This window comes from Salmo trutta, chromosome 19 (genome assembly GCF_901001165.1).
Source record: "Salmo trutta chromosome 19, fSalTru1.1, whole genome shotgun sequence".
In the NCBI taxonomy this organism is placed as follows: domain Eukaryota; kingdom Metazoa; phylum Chordata; class Actinopteri; order Salmoniformes; family Salmonidae; genus Salmo; species Salmo trutta.
This window is the reverse complement of record NC_042975.1, coordinates 268420-289888: the sequence shown is the minus strand read 5'-3', so window position 1 is coordinate 289888 and position 21469 is coordinate 268420. Positions and strand designations below refer to the sequence as shown.

Sequence of the window (21469 nt, the reverse complement as noted above, 5' to 3'; positions counted from 1 at the left end):
AGAGGACCTACCTAGCTAGCTAACTGCTTCAGAAGAGGACCTACCTAGCTAGCTAGCGGCTTCAGAAGAGGACCTAGCTAGCTAGCGGCTTCAGAAGAGGACCTACCTAGCTAGCTAACTGCTTCAGAAGAGGACCTAGCTAGCTAGCGGCTTCAGAAGAGGACCTACCTAGCTAGCTAACTGCTTCAGAAGAGGACCTAGCTAGCTAACTGCTTCAGAAGAGGACCTAGCTAGCTAACTGCTTCAGAAGAAGACCTAGCTAGCTAACTGCTTCAGAGAACCTACCTAGCTAGTGTGTGTGTGTGTTTACCATAGAGATCTGGGCCATGGGGGGTGAAGACATTATAGAGTAGAATATTGAGGGGAGCAATGACCAGTTTCCCATAGCAACAAGAATCCACCGCCATCAGAGGCACCTGGAACACACACACACACACACACACACACACACACGATTAGTTCTGAGTGCTTCTTCTCCTTACATATTGATCAACTAAAGTTAATGACAAAGTTCTTAACAAACATTCATAACTCAGTCACTGAGTCAGTGGGTAGTGTGTGTGTGTGTGTGTCACCAGGAACAGCAGCAGAGAGACGGTTGCCCAGGTGATGAAACTATTCCACTTCCTCTTCAACACAAGCAGGTCGAAGGCGATCGGTAGCCTAGCAACCACATCAACCAATCAGAGACAGCATGACTATTTTATTTTATCTTTATTTAACTAGGCAAGTCAGTTAAGAACAAATTCTTATTTAGAACGACGGCCTACCCCGGTCAAACCCTAACCCCGACCCTGACCCAGACCCTAACCCAGACCCTGACCCAGACCCTAACCACCCTAACCCTGACCCTGACCACCCTAACCCTGACCCTGACCCTAACCCTAACCACCCTAACCCTGACCCTGCCTTAGACCACTGCAACAATCGGAAGACCCTACTTAGAACTCCTGACCTCTAACCCAGTCATATTCAAACTTTTTCAGCAGGGACTTAAATTTCTTCAGAAACATTTCTGCCAACCCAATCTCAGCCCAAACTTTAAAATCTGTAAATTTCCATTTAAAAAAATAACCTTCGATTTAATGTCTCCCTTTTAGTTATTTTGCTCCCTAAAACAAAACATAGCCCTTCTCTGGTAGTAAATTATTCTCCACTTGCTGCCAGCTGAAACTAACTATACAGTAGAACAGTCTGTTTCTGATGCTTTAATATCATACTTAATTACAATTAACTCTGCACAAGGAACAGCTCTTACCCAATCAGAGCAGAGAATGGCCAGCCAATGATAGCCCCAGCTGCCACGCCCATCACAGCCAGGAAGGGGGTGTCTTGGAACCATCCAGTCATGGCAACCAGAGTAGAATACATACAGAAGGAAGAAGGCAGGAATGCTGGACAGAGAGACAGAGCGAGAGGGGGGGGACACAGAGCGAGAGGGGGGGGACACAGAGCGAGGGGGACACAGAGCGAGAGGGGGGGGGGACACAGAGCGAGGGGGACACAGAGCGAGAGGGGGGGGGGGACACAGAGAGGGGGGGGACACAGAGCGAGAGGGGGGGGGACACAGAGCGAGAGGGGGGGGGACACAGAGCGAGGGGGGGGACACAGAGCGAGGGGGGGGGGACACAGAGCGAGAGGGGGGGACACAGAGCGAGGGGGGGGGGGACACAGAGCGAGGGGGGGGGGGACACAGAGCGAGAGGGGGGGGGACACAGAGCGAGAGGGGGGGGACACAGAGCGAGAGGGGGGGGACACAGAGCGAGAGGGGGGGGACACAGAGCGAGAGGGGGGGGGGACACAGAGCGAGAGGGGGGGGGACACAGAGCGAGAGGGGGGGGGACACAGAGCGAGAGGGGGGGGGACACAGAGCGAGAGGGGGGGGACACAGAGCGAGAGGGGGGGGACACAGAGCGAGAGGGGGGGGACACAGAGCGAGAGGGGGGGGGACACAGAGCGAGAGGGGGGGGACACAGAGCGAGAGGGGGGGGGACACAGAGCGAGAGGGGGGGGGACACAGAGCGAGAGGGGGGGGACACAGAGCGAGAGGGGGGGGACACAGAGGGAGAGGGGGGGGACACAGAGCGAGAGGGGGGGGACACAGAGCGAGAGGGGGGGGACACAGAGCGAGAGGGGGGGGACACAGAGCGAGAGGGGGGGACACAGAGCGAGAGGGGGGGGACACAGAGCGAGAGGGGGGGACACAGAGCGAGAGGGGGGGACACAGAGCGAGAGGGGGGGACACAGAGCGAGAGGGGGGGACACAGAGCGAGAGGGGGGGGACACAGAGCGAGAGGGGGGGGACACAGAGCGAGAGGGGGGGGACACAGAGCGAGAGGGGGGGGACACAGAGCGAGAGGGGGGGGACACAGAGCGAGAGGGGGGGGGACACAGAGCGAGAGGGGGGGGACACAGAGCGAGAGGGGGGGGACACAGAGCGAGAGGGGGGGGACACAGAGCGAGAGGGGGGGGACACAGAGCGAGAGGGGGGGGACACAGAGCGAGAGGGGGGGGACACAGAGCGAGAGGGGGGGGACACAGAGCGAGAGGGGGGGACACAGAGCGAGAGGGGGGGACACAGAGCGAGAGGGGGGGGACACAGAGCGAGAGGGGGGGACACAGAGCGAGAGGGGGGGACACAGAGCGAGAGGGCACAGAGCGAGAGGGCACAGAGCGAGAGGGCACAGAGCGAGAGGGCACAGAGCGAGAGGGCACAGAGCGAGAGGGCACAGAGCGAGAGGACACAGAGCGAGAGGACACAGAGCGAGAGGACACAGAGCGAGAGGACACAGAGCGAGAGGACACAGAGCGAGAGGACACAGAGCGAGAGGACACAGAGCGAGAGGACACAGAGCGAGAGGACACAGAGCGAGAGGACACAGAGCGAGAGGACACAGAGCGAGAGGACACAGAGCGAGAGGACACAGAGCGAGAGGGGGGGACACAGAGCGAGAGGGGGGGGACACAGAGCGAGAGGGGGGGGGACACAGAGCGAGAGGGGGGGGGACACAGAGCGAGAGGGGGGGGGGACACAGAGCGAGAGGGGGGGGGACACAGAGCGAGAGCGGGGGACACAGAGCGAGAGACACAGAGCGAGAGACACAGAGCGAGAGACACAGAGCGAGAGACACAGAGCGAGAGACACAGAGCGAGAGACACAGAGCGAGAGACACAGAGCGAGAGACACAGAGCGAGAGACACAGAGCGAGAGACACAGAGCGAGGGACACAGAGCGAGGGACACAGAGCGAGAGGGGGGGACACAGAGCGAGAGGGGGGGGACACAGAGCGAGGGGGGGGGGACACAGAGCGAGGGGGGGGGACACAGAGCGAGGGGGGGGGACACAGAGCGGGGGGGGGGACACAGAGCGAGGGGGGGGGACACAGAGCGAGGGGGGGGGACACAGAGCGAGGGGGGGGGGACACAGAGCGAGGGGGGGGGACACAGAGCGAGAGGGGGGGACACAGAGCGAGAGGGGGGGACACAGAGCGAGAGGGGGGGACACAGAGCGAGAGGGGGGGACACAGAGCGAGAGGGGGGGACACAGAGCGAGAGGGGGGGACACAGAGCGAGAGGGGGGGACACAGAGCGAGAGGGGGGGACACAGAGCGAGAGGGGGGGACACAGAGCGAGAGGGGGGGACACAGAGCGAGAGGGGGGGACACAGAGCGAGAGGGGGGGACACAGAGCGAGAGGGGGGGACACAGAGCGAGAGGGGGGGACACAGAGCGAGAGGGGGGGACACAGAGCGAGAGGGGGGGACACAGAGCGAGAGGGGGGGACACAGAGCGAGAGGGGGGGACACAGAGCGAGAGGGGGGGACACAGAGCGAGAGGGGGGGACACAGAGCGAGAGGGGGGGACACAGAGCGAGAGGGGGGGACACAGAGCGAGAGGGGGGGACACAGAGCGAGAGGGGGGGACACAGAGCGAGAGGGGGGGACACAGAGCGAGAGGGGGGGACACAGAGCGAGAGGGGGGGACACAGAGCGAGAGGGGGGGACACAGAGCGAGAGGGGGGAATTTGATAAACTTGTATTTTCTCAAAAGGACATAACCTTCACTCTAAATCAAAACTCCAAACCTACAACCTGTTTTTGGAGAAAATTACATGGAAGGATTCCATTCCAAGGACTATAGTGAATAATCTGGCAAACCAGATAGCAGAGTAGAACACCTGTTTAGGAGAGGTGCTGGCTAGCAGAGTAGAACACCTGTTTAGGAGAGGTGCTGGCTAGCAGAGTAGAACACCTGTTTAGGAGAGGTGCTGGCTAGCAGAGTAGAACACCTGTTTAGGAGAGGTGCTGGCTAGCGGAGTAGAACACCTGTTTAGGAGAGGTGCTGGCTAGCAGAGTAGAACACCTGTTTAGGAGAGGTGCTGGCTAGCGGAGTAGAACACCTGTTTAGGAGAGGTGCTGGCTAGCAGAGTAGAACACCTGTTTAGGAGAGGTGCTGGCTAGCAGAGTAGAACACCTGTTTAGGAGAGGTGCTGGCTAGCAGAGTAGAACACCTGTTTAGGAGAGGTGCTGGCTAGCAGAGTAGAACACCTGTTTAGGAGAGGTGCTGGCTAGCAGAGTAGAACACCTGTTTAGGAGAGGTGCTGGCTAGCAGAGTAGAACACCTGTTTAGGAGAGATGCTGGCTAGCAGAGTAGAACACCTGTTTAGGAGTGGTGCTGGCTAGCAGAGTAGAACACCTGTTTAGGAGAGGTGCTGGCTAGCAGAGTAGAACACCTGTTTAGGAGAGGTGCTGGCTAGCAGAGTAGAACACCTGTTTAGGAGAGGTGCTGGCTAGCAGAGTAGAACACCTGTTTAGGAGAGGTGCTGGCTAGCAGAGTAGAACACCTGTTTAGGAGAGGTGCTGGGTAGCAGAGTAGAACACCTGTTTAGGAGAGGTGCTGGCTAGCAGAGTAGAACACCTGTTTAGGAGAGGTGCTGGCTAGCAGAGTAGAACACCTGTTTAGGAGAGGTGCTGGCTAGCGGAGTAGAACACCTGTTTAGGAGAGGTGCTGGCTAGCAGAGTAGAACACCTGTTTAGGAGAGGTGCTGGCTAGCAGAGTAGAACAGCTGTTTAGGAGAGGTGCTGGCTAGCAGAGTAGAACACCTGTTTAGGAGAGGTGCTGGCTAGCAGAGTAGAACACCTGTTTAGGAGAGGTGCTGGCTAGCAGAGTAGAACACCTGTTTAGGAGAGGTGCTGGCTAGCAGAGTAGAACACCTGTTTAGGAGAGGTGCTGGCTAGCAGAGTAGAACACCTGTTTAGGAGAGGTGCTGGCTAGCAGAGTAGAACACCTGTTTAGGAGAGGTGCTGGCTAGCAGAGTAGAACACCTGTTTAGGAGAGGTGCTGGCTAGCAGAGTAGAACACCTGTTTATGTCCAATGTTTCGACAGACAAGCTGTCTTCATCTCCACCCTGCTACCATACAGCAGGTAAATGCAAATATTTTCCTGTGACCTGTGCCTCAAAACCAAATGTCTACCTGGCCCACCATCCACCCTGGACTTGACGACCAGGTCCACCTATACAAGGCAGCAGTGCCCACCAACGCCCGGACCCTGAAGGACATCGCCCTGAACCACAGCCCCGACACCTCACACAGGAGCAACAGATCAATAGACACCCTCCCAGACCGGCGAGACACCCGCCCAGCTCAGACCGGCGAGACACCCGCCCCGCCCAGACCGGCGAGACACCCGCCCAGCCCAGACCGGCGAGACCCCCCGCCCAGACCGGCGAGACACCCACCCCGCCCAGACCGGCGAGACACCAGCCCAGCCCAGACCGGCGAGACACCCGCCCAGACCGACGAGACACCCGCCCCGCCCAGACCGGCGAGACACCCGCCCCGCCCAGACCGGCGAGACACCCCGCCCCAGACCGGCGAGACACCCAGCGAGACACCCCGTCCCAGACCGGCGAGACACCCCGTCCCAGACCGGCGAGACACCCCGTCCCAGACCGGCGAGACACCCCGTCCCAGACCGGCGAGACACCCCGTCCCAGACCGGCGAGACACCCCGTCCCAGACCGGCGAGACACCCCGTCCCAGACCGGCGAGACACCCCGTCCCAGACCGGCGAGACACCCCGTCCCAGACCGGCGAGACACCCGCCCCAGACCGGCGAGACACCCGCCCAGACCGGCGAGACACCCGGCGAGACACCCGCCCAGACACCCGGCGAGACACCCGCCCAGACACCCGCCCAGACACCCGGCGAGACACCCGGCGAGACACCCGGCGAGACACCCGCCCAGACACCCGGCCAGACACCCGGCGAGACACCCGCCCAGACCGGTGAGACCGGCGAGACACCCGCCCAGACCGGTGAGACCGGCGAGACACCCGCCCAGACCGGTGAGACCGGCGAGACACCCGCCCAGACCGGTGAGACCGGCGAGACACCCTCCCAGACCGGCGAGACACCCTCCCAGACCGGCGAGACACCCTCCCAGACCGGCGAGACACCCTCCCAGACCGGCGAGACACCCTCCCAGACCGGCGAGACACCCTCCCAGACCGGCGAGACACCCTCCCAGACCAGCGAGACCCCCTCCCAGACCTGTGGGACCCCCCCCCCCCGGACCTACACAGAGGACCCACGCCGAGGACCTACATCCAGACCACAACACCACCAGCCACACCCCCACCAATCAACATCCCCCCAAGTTGACCATGCCCACACCCCATTTAGGCCCCCTCAGCTCAGACCTATTCCCCTCCTGCCCACCCCATACCCCCCACACCCACAAAGAGGGCCTCAACATGAAAGTCACACATATACCCAGGCCGTGAACAGGCCAACAGGCCTAACCCCTACTCTTACACTAGCCCAAGCCAATCAAATAAAATACAATTGTATTTGTCACAGACAGCGAGAAAGGGGAGGAAGAGAGATGGAGAGAGATGGAGGGGAGGGAGGGAGAGAGAGAGATGGAGGGGAGGGAGGAAGAGAGAGAGATGGAGGGGAGGGAGGGAGAGAGAGAGAGATGGAGGGGAGGGAGGGAGGAGAGAGAGAGAGATGGAGGGGAGGGAGGGAGAGAGAGAGAGATGGAGGGGAGGAGGGAGAGAGAGAGAGATGGAGGGGAGGGAGGGAGAGAGAGAGAGAGAGATGGAGGGGAGGGAGAGAGAGAGAGAGAGAGATGGAGGGAGGGAGAGAGAGAGAGAGAGAGATGGAGGGGAGGGAGAGAGAGAGAGAGATGGAGGGGAGGGAGAGAGAGATGGAGGGGAGGGAGAGAGAGATGGAGGGGAGGGAGCGAGAGATGGAGGGGAGGGAGCGAGAGATGGAGGGGAGGGAGAGAGAGATGGAGGGGAGGGAGAGAGAGATGGAGGGGAGGGAGAGGAGAGATGGAGGGGAGGGAGGGAGAGATGGAGGAGAGAGAGGAGGGAGAGAGAGAGAGAGAGATGGAGGGGAGGGAGAGAGAGATGGAGGGGAGGGAGAGAGAGATGGAGGGGAGGGAGAGAGAGATGGAGGGGAGGGAGAGAGAGAGATGGAGGGAGGGAGAGAGAGATGGAGGGGAGGGAGGGAGAGAGATGGAGGGGAGGGAGGGAGAGAGATGGAGGGGAGGGAGGGAGAGAGATGGAGGGGAGGGAGGGAGAGAGATGGAGGGGAGGGAGGGGAGAGAGATGGAGGGGAGGGAGGGAGAGAGATGGAGGGGAGGGAGGGAGAGAGATGGAGGGGAGGGAGGGAGAGAGATGGAGGGGAGGGAGGGAGAGAGATGGAGGGGAGGGAGGGAGAGAGAGAGATGGAGGGGAGGGAGGGAGGGAGAGGAGTAGCACCCACCTGCGGAGGAGCAGAACATTCCAGAGCTCAGGAGGAGGAAGGCCAGCATCAGACGACCCACATGCAGGCCAAACTTCTTACACACTGCCCTGCAACACACACACACACACACACACACACCTTACACTAAAGATAGAAAAATCGGTGTGCATTCAAAATAAGAGACTGACACACACACACACACACACACACACACACGGAGGGACAGATACTGACTTGTAGAAGTAGAGTTCACAGATGCAGCAGGTGAAGGCCAGGACACAGCGCACAAAGTAGAACACCAGCACCTAAAACACAACATCACAACCTCATCACAACCTCATCACAACCTCATCACAACCTCATCACAACCTCATCACAACCCATCACAACCTCATCACAACTTAATCACAACTTAATCACAACTTAATCACAACTTAATCACAACCTCATCACAACCTCATCACAACCTCATCACAACTTAATCACAACCTCATCACAACCACATAAACATCACACAACCACAACTGTGTGTGTGTGTGTTGTTACCTTGTTGGTCTGTAGGATGTGTGTGTGTGTGTGTGTGTGTGGATGTGTTTGGGATTAAGGTTAGAATTAGGTACAGGGTTAGGAGCTAGGGTTAGGAGCTAGGGTTAGGAGCTAGGGTTAGGAGCTAGGGTTAGGAGCTAGGGGCTAGGGTTAGTAGCTAGGGTTAGTAGCTAGGAGCTAGGGTTAGTAGCTAGGAGCTAGGGTTAGTAGCTAGGAGCTAGGGTTAGTAGCTAGGAGCTAGGGTTAGTAGCTAGGAGCTAGGGTTAGTAACTAGGGCTAGGGTTAGTAGCTAGGAGCTAGGGTTAGTAGCTAGGAGCTAGGAGCTAGGGTTAGTAGCTAGGAGCTAGGGTTAGTAACTAGGGCTAGGGTTAGTAACTAGGGCTAGGGTTAGTAGCTAGGAGCTAGGGTTAGTAGCTAGGAGCTAGGGTTAGTAACTAGGGCTAGGGTTAGTAGCTAGGAGCTAGGGTTAGTAGCTAGGGTTAGTAGCTAGGAGCTAGGGTTAGTAGCTAGGGCTAGGGTTAGTAGCTAGGAGCTAGGGTTAGTAGCTAGGGTTAGTAGCTAGGAGCTAGGGTTAGTAACTAGGGCTAGTTTTAGAAGCTAGGGTTAGTTTTAGGAACTAGGGTTAGTTTTAGGAACTAGGGTTAGTTTTAGGAACTAGGGTTAGTTTTAGGAACTAGGGTTAGGGTTAGGGGTTAGGGGCTAGGGTTAGGAGCTAGGGTTAGGGGCTAGGGTTAGTTTTAGGAACTAGGGTTAGGGTTAGGGGCTAGGGTTAGGAGCTAGGGGCTAGGGTTAGGAGCTAGGGTTAGGAGCTAGGGTTAGTAACTAGGAGCTAGGGTTAGTTTTAGGAGCTAGGGTTAGGAGCTAGGGTTAGGGGCTAGGGTTAGGGGCTAGGGTTAGTTTTAGGAGCTAGGGTTAGGTATAGGGTTAGGAGCTAGGGTTAGTTTTAGGAGCTAGGGTTAGGTATAGGGATATGGTTTGGGGCTAGGATTAGCTTTAGGAGTTAGGGTTAGTTTTCGGAACTAGGGTTAGGTATAGGGTTAGGAGCTAGGGTTAGTTTTAGGAGCTAGGGTTAGGGGCTAGGAGTAGTTTTAGGAGCTAGGGTTAGGTATAGGGTTAGGGTTTGGGGCTAGGGTTAGGTATAGGGTTACTAGACTTTTCAGTCAGGTTAAGGTAAGGGAATGTGAATGAATTGTTTCCCCCTCCACAAGGTTAGTTATACAATACTGTGTGTGGCTGTGGTACCTTGTTGGTCTGTAGGATGTGGGAGTGTAGTGAGGCAGGGAGGGCATGCAGCCACAGGTAACCGTAGGAACGGATGGCGTTAAGCGGGGAATACTCCCACGTCTGCATCCCATAGCCATACAACAAGAAGTGCATCTACAAGACAGGAAATTACATTATCAAATGAGTGAGGGGGAGAGAACAAGGTTTTCTACTGGACACATTTAGGTGGTTCCCTCTACATTTGATTCCTAGTGAATACACCACAGCTTTACCTGTTAGATCTCTGAAATACCTGTAGTGGCACAGCCTTCTAAAAGATGCAACCACAGTAGTCTACATAAAAAGCAGAGACCGAAAATAATAAACACATTCAAAAGCTTCTCAGTTTATCAAGAAAATAAATTAACACATGAAGAGAAGTAGTCACATCTACAGGTTGGGTCCAATTCTGCAAGATGGAGTACTGAGAGTAGGTGGACGGCTGAATACATCTGCTATGACAGAGGAGGCTAAGCACCCAGCTATGATGTCTAAGGACCTTTGAGTTACCACTCTCATTCTTCAACACATCCACAGAGAAGATGGAACCTGGGGACGAACCACATGCTTGCGAAGCTACTGCAGAGGTTTGGGATTCCACAAGCTAACTGCAGTAAGACAAATCCTCAGAATGTACTGTATGCAGAAGACTTTATGCTAAAGCTGCAGAGCAGAAAATAGCAGACCTGGCAGACAAACCCCCCCCTTCACGAACATCAGAATGGATTACTTCAGACCCTTTGAGGTCAAGAGAGAACATCAAAAAAAGCATGACAGCCCGCTTGGAGTTTGCCAGGGATCTGATGACAGGGATCTGATGACTTAACTTCCTATAGGAAGACCACTGTTAACACTGAGGTGGTGTGTCCTAGTAGGAAGACCACTGTTAACACTGAGGTGGTGTGTCCTAGTAGGAAGACCACTGTTAACACTGAGGCGGTGTGTCCTATAGGAAGACCACTGTTAACACTGAGGTGGTGTGCCCTAGTAGGAAGACCCCTGTTAACACTGAGGTGGTGTGTCCTAGTAGGAAGACCACTGTTAACACTGAGGTGGTGTGTCCTAGTAGGAAGACCACTGTTAACACTGAGGTGGTGTGTCCTATAGGAAGACCACTGTTAACACTGAGGCGGTGTGTCCTATAGGAAGACCACTGTTAAAACTGAGGCGGTGTGTCCTAGTAGGAAGACCACTGTTAAAACTGAGGCGGTGTGCCCTAGTAGGAAGACCACTGTTAACACTGAGGTGGTGTACCCTAGTAGGAAGACCACTGTTAACACTGAGGTGGTGTGTCCTATAGGAAGACCACTGTTAACACTGAGGCGGTGTGTCCTAGTAGGAAGACCACTGTTAACACTGAGGTGGTGTGTCCTATAGGAAGACCACTGTTAACACTGAGGCGGTGTGTCCTAGTAGGAAGACCACTGTTAACACTGAGGTGGTATGTCCTATAGGAAGACCACTGTTAACACTGAGGCGGTGTGCCCTAGTAGGAAGACCACTTTGTGCAGCTCACCCTGCACTATCAGCTCCAATGTAAATAACATGAGCATGTCTACTTCTGATAAGCTTCCCAGTAAAGCATTAAAAACAATCAAGCAACCCAGAAAATTGCTAAAAATATCCCACGTTAACATATGTAGCCTAAGAAACAAGGTCCATGAAATCAATTACTTGCTAGTAACAAATGACACTCATATTCTGACTCTCTCTGATACTTATTTAGATAATACAGTGGTAGCAATACATGATAATAGCATCTACCGAAAAGACAGAAATGCCAACGGGGGCGGTGTTGCGGTCAGTATCTGGATAATATGTGTGAAATGCTTGATAATGTATGTGATAATAACAGAGAAGTATATTTTCTGGGTGATTTAAATATTGACTGGTTTTCATCAAGCTGCCCACTCAAGAGAAAACTTCAAACTGTAACCAGTGACTGCAATCTGGTTCAGGTTATCAGTCAACCTACCAGGGTAGTTACCAACAGCACAGGAATTAAATCATCATGTATCGATCACATCTTTACTAATGCTGCAGAAATTAGCTTGAAAGCAGTATCCAGATCCATAGGATGTAGTGATCACAATATAGTAGCCATATCTATGAAAACCACAGTTCCAAAGGCTGGGCCTAATATAGTGTATAAGAGGTCATACAATAAGTTTTGTAGTGATTCATATGTTGATGATGTAAAGAATATTTGCTGGTCCGTGGTGTGTAATGAGGAGAAACCAGACGCTGCACTGGACACATTTATGAAATTGCTTATTCCAGTTACTAATAAGCATGCATCCATTAAGAAAATGACAGTAAAAACTTAAATCCCCTTGGTATGATAAGGAAATGAAAAATTGTATGGATGAGAGGGATGAGGCAAAAAGTATGGCGAATAAGTCTGGCAGCCTAACTGATTGGCAAACGTACTGCAAATTAAGAAATCATGTGACTAAACTAAATAAAAATAAACTATACTGTGAAACAAAATAAATTATAAAGAATAATAGTAAAAAGCTTTGGAGCACCTTAAATTATTGAGTCAGATGGCTCACTCATCACAAAGCCCACTGACACCGCCAACTACTTTAATGACTTTTTCATTGGCAAGATAAGCAAACTTAGGGATGACATGCCAGTAACAAACACTGACACTACACATCCAAGTATAACTGACCAAATTATGAAAGACAAGAATTGTACTTTTGAATTCCGTAAAGTCAGTGTGGAAGAGGTGAAAAAATAGTTGTCTATCAACAATGACCACCAGGGTCTGACAATCTGGATAAAAAAAAAAATGATATTGCCACTCCTATTTGCCACATCTTCTATTTAAGCCTACTAGAGAGCGTGTGCCCTCAGCAGTGTTACAGCACCCAGCCAATTGTGCTACTGTGTGTTTTTTTAGCGTTATTTGTAACTTATTTTGTACATAATGTTTCTGCCACTGTATCTTACGGCAAAAAAAGAGCTTCTGCATATCAGGACAGCGATCACTCACCTCTGATTAGTCAAAGATTTTTTCCACAACAAAGACGACGCACAAGACATTCTCTAAACACCCGACAGGGCCGACATCCACGTTATTTGCAAGGGGAAGCGACGCATGTACAGAGGACAAAGAGCCAGATGCCTGGTCAGGACCCGGAGAAGGCAAGTGGGAAAGCTGCCGTTACAGTCAATACTGGCACTAAGACTGCACTCAGTCAGCTGTATATGGAAATAAGCAAACAGGAAACCACTCACCCAGAGGTGGTGCTCCTAGTGGCCGGAGACTTTAATGCAGGGAAACTTAAATCAGTTCTCCCAAATTTCTATCAACATGTTAAATGTGCAACCAGAGGGAAAAAAAATTATAGATCACCTGTACTCCACACACAGAGACGCGCACAAAAATCTCCCTCGCCCTCCATTTGGTAAATCCGACCACAACTCTATCCTCCTGATTCCTGCTTACAAGCAAAAATTAAAGCAGGAAGCACCAGTGACTCGGTCTATAAAAAAGTGGTCAGATGAAGCAGATGCTAAACTACAGGACTGTTTTTCTATCACAGACTGGAACATGTGGTGTACTCCTCAATGCCATCGGAAGAATCCCGGAACATCAGTCACTGGCTTTATCAATAAGTGTTTCGATGACGTCGTCCCCACAGTGACTGTACGTACATACCCCAACCAGAAGCCATGGATTACAGGCAACATTCGCACTGAGCTAAAGGGTAGAGCTGCCGCTTTCAAGGTGCAGGACTCTAACCCGGAAGCTTACAAGAAATCCTGCTATGCCCTCCGACGAACCATCAAACAGGCAAAGCGTCAATACAGGGTTAAGATTGATTCATACTACACCGGCTCCAACACTCGTCTTATGTGGCAGGGCTTGCAAACTTTTACAGACTACAAAGGGAAGCACAACTGCAAGCTGCCCAGTAACACGAGCCTACCAGACGAGCTAAATCACTTCTATGTTCGCTTCGAGGCAAGCAACACTGAGGCATACATGAGAGCATCAGCTGCTCCGGACGACTGTGTGATCACGCTCTCTGTAGCCGTCGTGAGTAAGACCTTTAACCTCTATAGGACCGGCGGGACGAATTCGTCCCACCTACATAACAGCCAGTTGAATCCTGTGGCGCGATTTTCAAAACCTTTGAAATGCTATTACTTCAATTTCTCAAACATATGACTATTTTACAGCTATTTAAAGACAAGACTCTCGTTAATCTAACCACACTGTCCGATTTCAAAAAGGCTTTACAACGAAAGCAAAACATTAGATTTTGTCAGCAGAGTACACAGCCAGAAATAATCAGACACCCATTTTTCAAGCTAGCATATAATGTCACAAAAACCCAGAAGACAGCTAAATGCAGCACTAACCTTTGATGACCTTCATCAGATGACACACCTAGGACATTATGTTATACAATACATGCATGTTTTGTTCAATCAAGTTCATATTTATATCAAAAACCAGCTTTTTACATTAGCATGTGACGTTCAGAAAAAGCATACCCCCCGCAAACTTCCGGGGAATTTACTAACAATTTACTAAATTACTCACGATAAACGTTCACAAAAAGCATAACAATTATTTTAAGAATTATAGATACATTACTCCTCTATGCACTCGATATGTCCGATTTTAAAATAGCTTTTCGGATGAAGCACATTTTGCAATATTCTGAGTAGATAGCCCGGCATCACAGGGCTAGCTATTTAGACACCCGGCAAGTTTAGCCTTCACCAAAATCACATTTACTATAACAAAAATGGTCTTACCTTTCCTGTTCTTCGTCAGAATGCACTCCCAGGACTTCTACTTCAATAACAAATGTAGGTTTGGTCCCAAATAATCCATAGTTATGTTCCATCAGCGACGTTTTGTTCGTGCGTTCTAGACACTATCCCAATGGTAAATAACGGTCGTGCGCACGGTGCATTTCGTGACAAAAGATTTCTAAATATTTCATTACCGTACTTCGAAGCATGTCAACCGCTGTTTAAAATCAATTGTTATGCCATTATTCTCGTAAAAAAGCGATAATATTCCGACCGGGAATCTGCAATTAGCTAAACAGCCGAAGGAAAATACTGCACGGGGTCGAATCGGGCACGCACCTAATTCCATTGTCCTCTGATGGGCCACTTGGAAAAGGCGATTATGTGTTTCAGCCTGAGGCTGCCTCGTCATCGTTCAGGTTTTTCCCGGGCTCTGAGAGCCTATTGGAGCTGTAGGAAGTGTCACGTTACAGCTAAGATCCTGACTCTTCAATAAACAGAAGCAAGAACAACAACACCTTGTCAGACTGGCCACTTCCTGCATGAAATCTTCTCAGGTTTTTGCCTGCCATAGGAGTTCTGTTATACTCACAGACACCATTCAAACAGTTTTAGAAACTTTAGGGTGTTTTCTATCCAAAGCCAATAATTATATGCATATTCTAGTTACTGGGCAGGAGTCGTAACCAGATTAAATCGGGTACGTTTTTTATCCGGATGTGAAAATACTGCCCCCTAGCCCAAAGAAGTTAAACAGGTCAACATACACAAGGCAGCGGGGCCAGACGGATTACCAGGATTAGTGCTCCAGGCATGTGCTGACCGACTGGCAGGTGTCTTCACTGACATTTTCAACACGTCCCTGATTGAGTCTGTAATACCAACATTTTTCAAGCAGACCACCATAGTCCCTGTGCCCAAGAACACAAAGGCAAAATGACCACTGACCCGTAGCACTCACGTCCGTAGCAATGAAGTGCTTTGAAAGGTTGGTCATGGCTCACATCAACACCATTATCCCAGAAACCCTAGACCAACTCCAATTTGCATACCGCCCAAACAGATCCACAGATGATGCAATCTCTATTGCACTCCACACTGCCCTTTCCCACCTGGACAAAAGGAACACTTATGTGAGAATGCTATTCATTGACTACAGCTCAGCGTTCAACACCATAGTACCCTCAAAGCTCATCACTAAGCTAAGGATCCTGGGACTAAACACCTCCCTCTGCAACTGGATCCTGGACTTCCTGATGGGCCACCCCCAGGTGGTGAGGGTAGGTAACAACACATCTGCCACGCTGATCCGCAACACTGGAGCTCCACAGGGGTGCGTGCTCAGTCCCCTCCTGTACTCCCTGTTCACTCACGACTGCATGGCCAGGCACGACTCCAACACCATCATTAAGTTTGCAGACGACGCAACAGTGGCAGGCCTGATCACAGACAATGACGAGACAGCCTATAGAGAGCAGGTCAGAGACCAAGGCCGCCTGGTGCCAGAATAACAACCTATCCCTCAACGTAGCCAAGACTAAGGAGATGATTGTGGACTACAGGAAAAGGAGGACCGAGCACGCCCCCATTCTCATCAATGGGGCTGTAGTGGAGTAGGTTGAGAGCTTCAAGTTCCTCGGTGTCCACATCAACAACAAACTAGAATGGTCCAAACACACCAAGACAGTCGTGAAGAGGGCACGACAAAGCCTATTCCTCCTCAGGAAACTGAAAAGATTTGGCATGGGTCCTGCAACATCGAGAGCATCCTGACTGGTTGCATCACTGCCTGGTATGGCAATTGCTCGGCCTCTGACCGCAAGGCACTTCAGAGGGTAGTGTGTACGGCCCAATACATCACTGGGGCTAAGCTGCCTGCCATCTAGGACCTCTACACCAGGCGGTGTCAGAGAAAGGCCCTAAAAATTGTCAAAGACTCCAGCCACCCCAGTCATAGACTGTTCTCTCTACTACCGCATGGCAAGCGGTACCGGAGTGCCAAGTCTAGGACAAAAAGGCTTCTCAACAGTTTTTACCCCTCAAATGGCTAGCCGGACTATTTGCATTGTGTGCCCCCCAAACCCTCTTTTTACGCTGCTGCTACTCTCTGTTTATCATATATGCATAGTCACTTTAACTATACATTCATGTACATACTACCTCAAATTGGGCCGACCAACCGCACATTGGCTAACCGGGCTATCTGCATTGTGTCCCGCCACCCGCCACCCACCAACCCCTCTTTTATGTTACTGCTACTCTCTGATCATCATAAATGCATACCGTAAATTCCAGACGATAAGCCGCAACTTTTTTCCCACGCTTTGAATCTTGCGGCTTAAACAATGCCGCGGCTAATATATGGATTTTTCCCACTTTCAATTATTTTTTCAAAAAAAAAACACATTCTGTGACGTGCTCAGTTTTTTGCCGGCATGAAGCTTTCATTAGACCAATGAAATTGCCGAACGGGTTAAGGTCAAACAGTGACGAGAGCAACAATGAAAACGATCCAATATCGGATGAAGCAATTCTGAGGCTATTCAACTCCGACACCGAAGGAGATGGTTTCAGGAGGAGGAAGATAGTGACCAATGACTTTTTTGGTAGGCTACCGTTTACTGCTAATTTTAAATTTTTTTGTTACAAGTCGTGTTTCGTTAAAGCCTGTGTAAAGTTCATGTTTCAATGTACCGATAGGCACCTGAGGCTTATAGACATGTGCGGCTTATTTATGTTCAAAATAATAATTTGTAAAAAATTCAGTGGGTGCGGCTTATATTCAGGTGCGCTCAATAGTCCGGAAATTACGGTAGTCACTTTAACCATATCTACATGTACATACTACCTCAATCAGCCTGACTAACCAGTGTCTGTATGTAGCCTCGCTACTTTTATAGCCTCGCTACTGTATATAGCCTGTCTTTTAACTGTTGTTTTATTTCTTTACTTACCTATTGTTCACCTAACAACATTTTTGCACTATTGGTTACAGCCTGTAAGTAAGCATTTCACTGTAAGGTCTACTACACCTGTTGTATTCAGCATTTCACTGTGAGGTCTACACCTGATGTATTCGGCGCATGTGACTAATAAACTTTGATATGATTTGATCATTACAAAATCCTTCTGTAATTATGTTAGCACAGCTGAAAACTGTTGTTCTGATTAAAGAAGCAATAAAACTGTCCTTCTTTAGACTAGTTGAGTATCTGGAGCATCAGCATTTTTGGGGTTCGATTACAGACTCAAAATGGCTAGAAACAAATAACTTTTTCTGAAACTCGTCAGTCTATTCTTGTTCTGAGAAATGAAGGCTATTCCATGCGAGAAATTACCAAGAAACTAAAGTTCTGGTACAACGCTGTGTACTACTCCCTTCAATTACAACATTAACAATGTCTACACTGTATTTCGGATCAATTTGATGTTATTTTAAAATGGACCAAAAAAAGTGGTCTTCTTTCATAAACAAGGACATTTCTAAGTGACCCCAAACTTCTGAACGGTAGTGTATGTGTTATGGCTTTACACCCCCTGCTATAATGTGGATAAAGAGTTACTTGTCTAACAGAACACAGAGGGTGTTCTTTAATGGAAGCCTCAAATATAATCCAGGTAGAATCAGGAATTCCCCAGGGCAGCTGTTTAGTCTGCTTTCTTATTTCAATCTTTACTAACGACATGCTTTGAATAAAGCTATGTATGCAGATGACTCAACACTATACATGTCAGCTACCACAGCGACTGAAATGACTGCAACGCTTAACAAAGAGCTGCAGTTAGTTTTAGAATGGGTAGCAAGGAATAAGTTAGTCCTAAATATTACTGTTATATTACTGTTCAGTAGTGTGGTCAGGTGGTCTCTTCACAGTCCCCAAGTCCAGAACAGACTATGGGAGGCACACAGTGCGACATAGAGCCATGACTACATGGAACTCTATTCCACATCGGGTAACTGATGCAGCAGTAGAATCAGAGTAAAAAACATAAATATACACCTTATGGAACAGCGGGGACAGTGAAGAGACACACAGGCACACATACACATGATAAGACACACTCTACACACACATACACATGGATTTTGTATTGTAGATATGTGATGGTAGAGTAGTGGCCTGAGGAAACACACTTAATGTGTTCTGAAAAGTGTTCTGAAATATTTTAAATTGTAAAAAAAAAAATCAAGCATTCACTTTGTAATAGCAGAGAATCCCCTCCAGGATCAAGAGCCTTGATGTCTAATATTTGTTTTTTGCATGCAGCAAACTGTGAGTAGCATTTTTGAGTTACTTGTATATTTGTATAGTTTAGGTCAAATGTTTGCAATGCGATTGTTAGCATTAAGTTAGCATTCTCTATGGGATTGTACATATACTTGTTAGCATTGCTAACCTTTGGACTACAGAGAAAGGTTTGAAAACAGCGCCCCTTGTGTTCAGTGCCATTATTACCAAATATCCCAGTAAGGCACAAGTTTGGTGTGAAGGTATGACAATCTAGATACTGCCGAAGCCTACTTAAAACATGTGTTGGTCGCGCACTGATGTCAGCGGCATCATGTAGCTTTGAGGTTAGAGGGTTGGGCCAGTAACCAAAAGGTTGCTGGTTCAAATACCGGAACCAACAAGATGAAAAAAAAAAAAAAAAAAAAAGATTTGCCACTGTGCCCTTGAGCAAGGCACTTAATCCTGATTGCTCCAAGGGTGGCCGTGACCCCACTCCCTGCGGGTGATTTTAAAAATATGTAAATATTTAACCTTTAACTAGGAAAGTCAGTTAACTAGGGTAGGGGGCAGCATTCGGAATTTTGGAAGAAAAGTGTGCCCATATTAAACTGCCTGCTACTCAGGCCCAGAAGCTAGGATATGCATATAATTAGTAGATTTGGATAGAAAACTCTAAAGTTTCCAAAACTGTTAAGATAATGTCTGTGAGTATAACAGAACTGATATGGCAGGCGAAAACCTGAGGAAAATCCATCCAGGAAGTACTATTATTTTGAAAGGCTGTTTTTCCATTGAAAGCCTATCCACCATACAAAGACTTAGGACCCAGTTCACGATCTCTATGGCTTCTTCTACATGTGGCCAGTCTTTAGGCATTGTTTCAGGCTTTTACTCTGAAAAATGAGGGAGATACAGCACTTTCAATGAGTGGACAGTGGAAATTTCCAGACATGAGTCCAGCACGTGATCGGGAGCGCACCTTTCTTGTTTCTCCTTTTCTATTGACAAAGCTTTTGTCTGGTTGAAATATTATTGATTATTTATGACAAAAACAACCTGAGGATTGATTTTAAACATAGTTTGACATGTTTCTACGAACTTTTATTGTACTTTTTTATTTTTCGACCGTCTGTTGTGACCGCGCTTTGTTCCAATGGATTGCAGAACAAAAACGCACCAACAAAACGGTGGTTTTTGAACTTAAAGAGGGACATTATCGAACAAAACGAACATTTATTGTGTAACATGGAGTCTTCGGAGTGCAACCATATGAAGATCATCAAAGGTAAGTCATAAACTTTATCGCTATTTCTGACTTTTGTTACTCCTCTTCTTGGCTGGTTACTGTTTGTAATGATTTGTCTGCTGGGCGCTGTTCTCAGATAATCGCATGGTTTGCTTTCGCTGTAAAGCCTTTTTGAAATCTGACACAGCGGTTGGATTAACAAGAAGTTCATCTTTAAGCTGATGTATAACATTTGTATCTTTTATGTATGTTTATTATGAGAATTTCTGTTTTGTTGAGTTTCACGCTCTACAATTTCACCGGCTGTTTGAGACAGTGGATTACTGAACAAAACGCGCTAACAAAACTGAGGTTTTTTTTTATATAAAGAGGGACTTGATCGAACAAAACTAACAATCATTGAGTAACTGGGAGTCTTGTGAGTGCAAACATACGAAGATCATCAAAGGTAAGTGATTCATTTTATCACTATTTCTGACTTGTGTAACTCCTCCACTTGGCTTGTTACTGTTTGTAATGATTTGTCTACTGGGCGCTGTCCTCAGATAATCGCATGGTCTGCTTTCGCCGTGAAGCCTTTTTGAAATCTGACACCGTGGTTGGATTAACAAGAAGTTTATCTTTAAACCGATGTATAACACTTCTAATTTTTATAATGAGTATTTCTGTTTTTGAATTTGGCGCTCTGCAATTTCACTGGATGTTGGCCAGGTGCTAGCGTCCCACACGCCCTAGTGAGGTTAAGAACAAATTCTTATTTACAGTGACAGCCTACAATGTCTCATGGGGAGTTGGGATATGCAAAAATACACATTTTCATTAGACACATGTGAGTAACAGGACAAATATAAGCACCACCCAAATAATTATTATTGTATTATTATTACTCACCGGCTCCCAGTAGTTGTAGGTCTCGTCACAGTCGGAGATGTTGCTAAGCAACGCAGCACAGAACCGGGCTGACAGGAGACATTTAAATGCTGTGGAACCTTCAGGAGCCCACACCTGGCCTCCTCTACTGACACACCTACACACAGAGAGAGAGAGAGAGAGAGAGAGTGAGTACAACTACAGCTACTCTCCACCAGACCCACAGAGCAGCAACTCAGCAAAAGTATCGACACACAGACAGACACACGTGCCGTGCCGTATCGGAAGAAGATGGCGCCGGAGAAGAAGGCAGACATTTTAGGTGCCCCCAGCCGAATGGGTCTTTTTGTTTGTTTATTTGTGTCGTTTGTAACTTATTTTGTACATAATGCTGCTGCTACCGTCTCTTATGACCGAAAATAACTTCTGTACATCAGGACTGAGATTACTCACCAAGGACTAGCAGAATCCTTTTTTCCTTTAACGAGACTAACGCGAATGATCTACTGCTTTCTCGAGAGCAGGCCCCGATCCCCGTGATCTGCATGAAGAGGAGGCGGAGAAAGAGGTGCCGAAGGGAGGGATGCCTTCTGAGAATTCGTAAGCGATCGAATAAACGCCCACTTCCGCTTAACTCGTCAATTTTATTTTGCAAAGATAGCAAGTTTGCTAGCAGAACGGAGGGAAGATTAAACTACCAACGGGACATTAACAAAACGAACATCTTATGCTTGAAGAAGTCGTGGCTGAACGACGACAATATCAACATACATGG

The 21469-nt window shown here is 49.4% G+C and overlaps 1 protein-coding gene across 3 annotated transcripts in view; it reads right to left on the bottom strand.

Annotated features, from left to right (window-relative positions):
* Positions 1-21469, bottom strand: part of alg9 (ALG9 alpha-1,2-mannosyltransferase) — a 75464-nt gene that overhangs the window by 37394 nt on the left and 16601 nt on the right. For 2 of the 3 annotated variants that reach the window (XM_029699364.1, XM_029699365.1), the window contains exons 2-8: positions 20716-20851; positions 9547-9681; positions 7993-8063; positions 7777-7865; positions 1259-1394; positions 576-663; positions 311-416 (exon numbers count right to left, since the gene is read on the bottom strand). In XM_029699364.1, coding sequence (XP_029555224.1) covers positions 311-416; positions 576-663; positions 1259-1394; positions 7777-7865; positions 7993-8063; positions 9547-9681; positions 20716-20851 — 761 coding nt within the window. Of the gene's footprint in view, positions 1-310; positions 417-575; positions 664-1258; positions 1395-7776; positions 7866-7992; positions 8064-8304; positions 8311-9546; positions 9682-20715; positions 20852-21469 lie in introns of those variants that run through there. The other variant, XM_029699366.1, reaches the window with a different exon arrangement.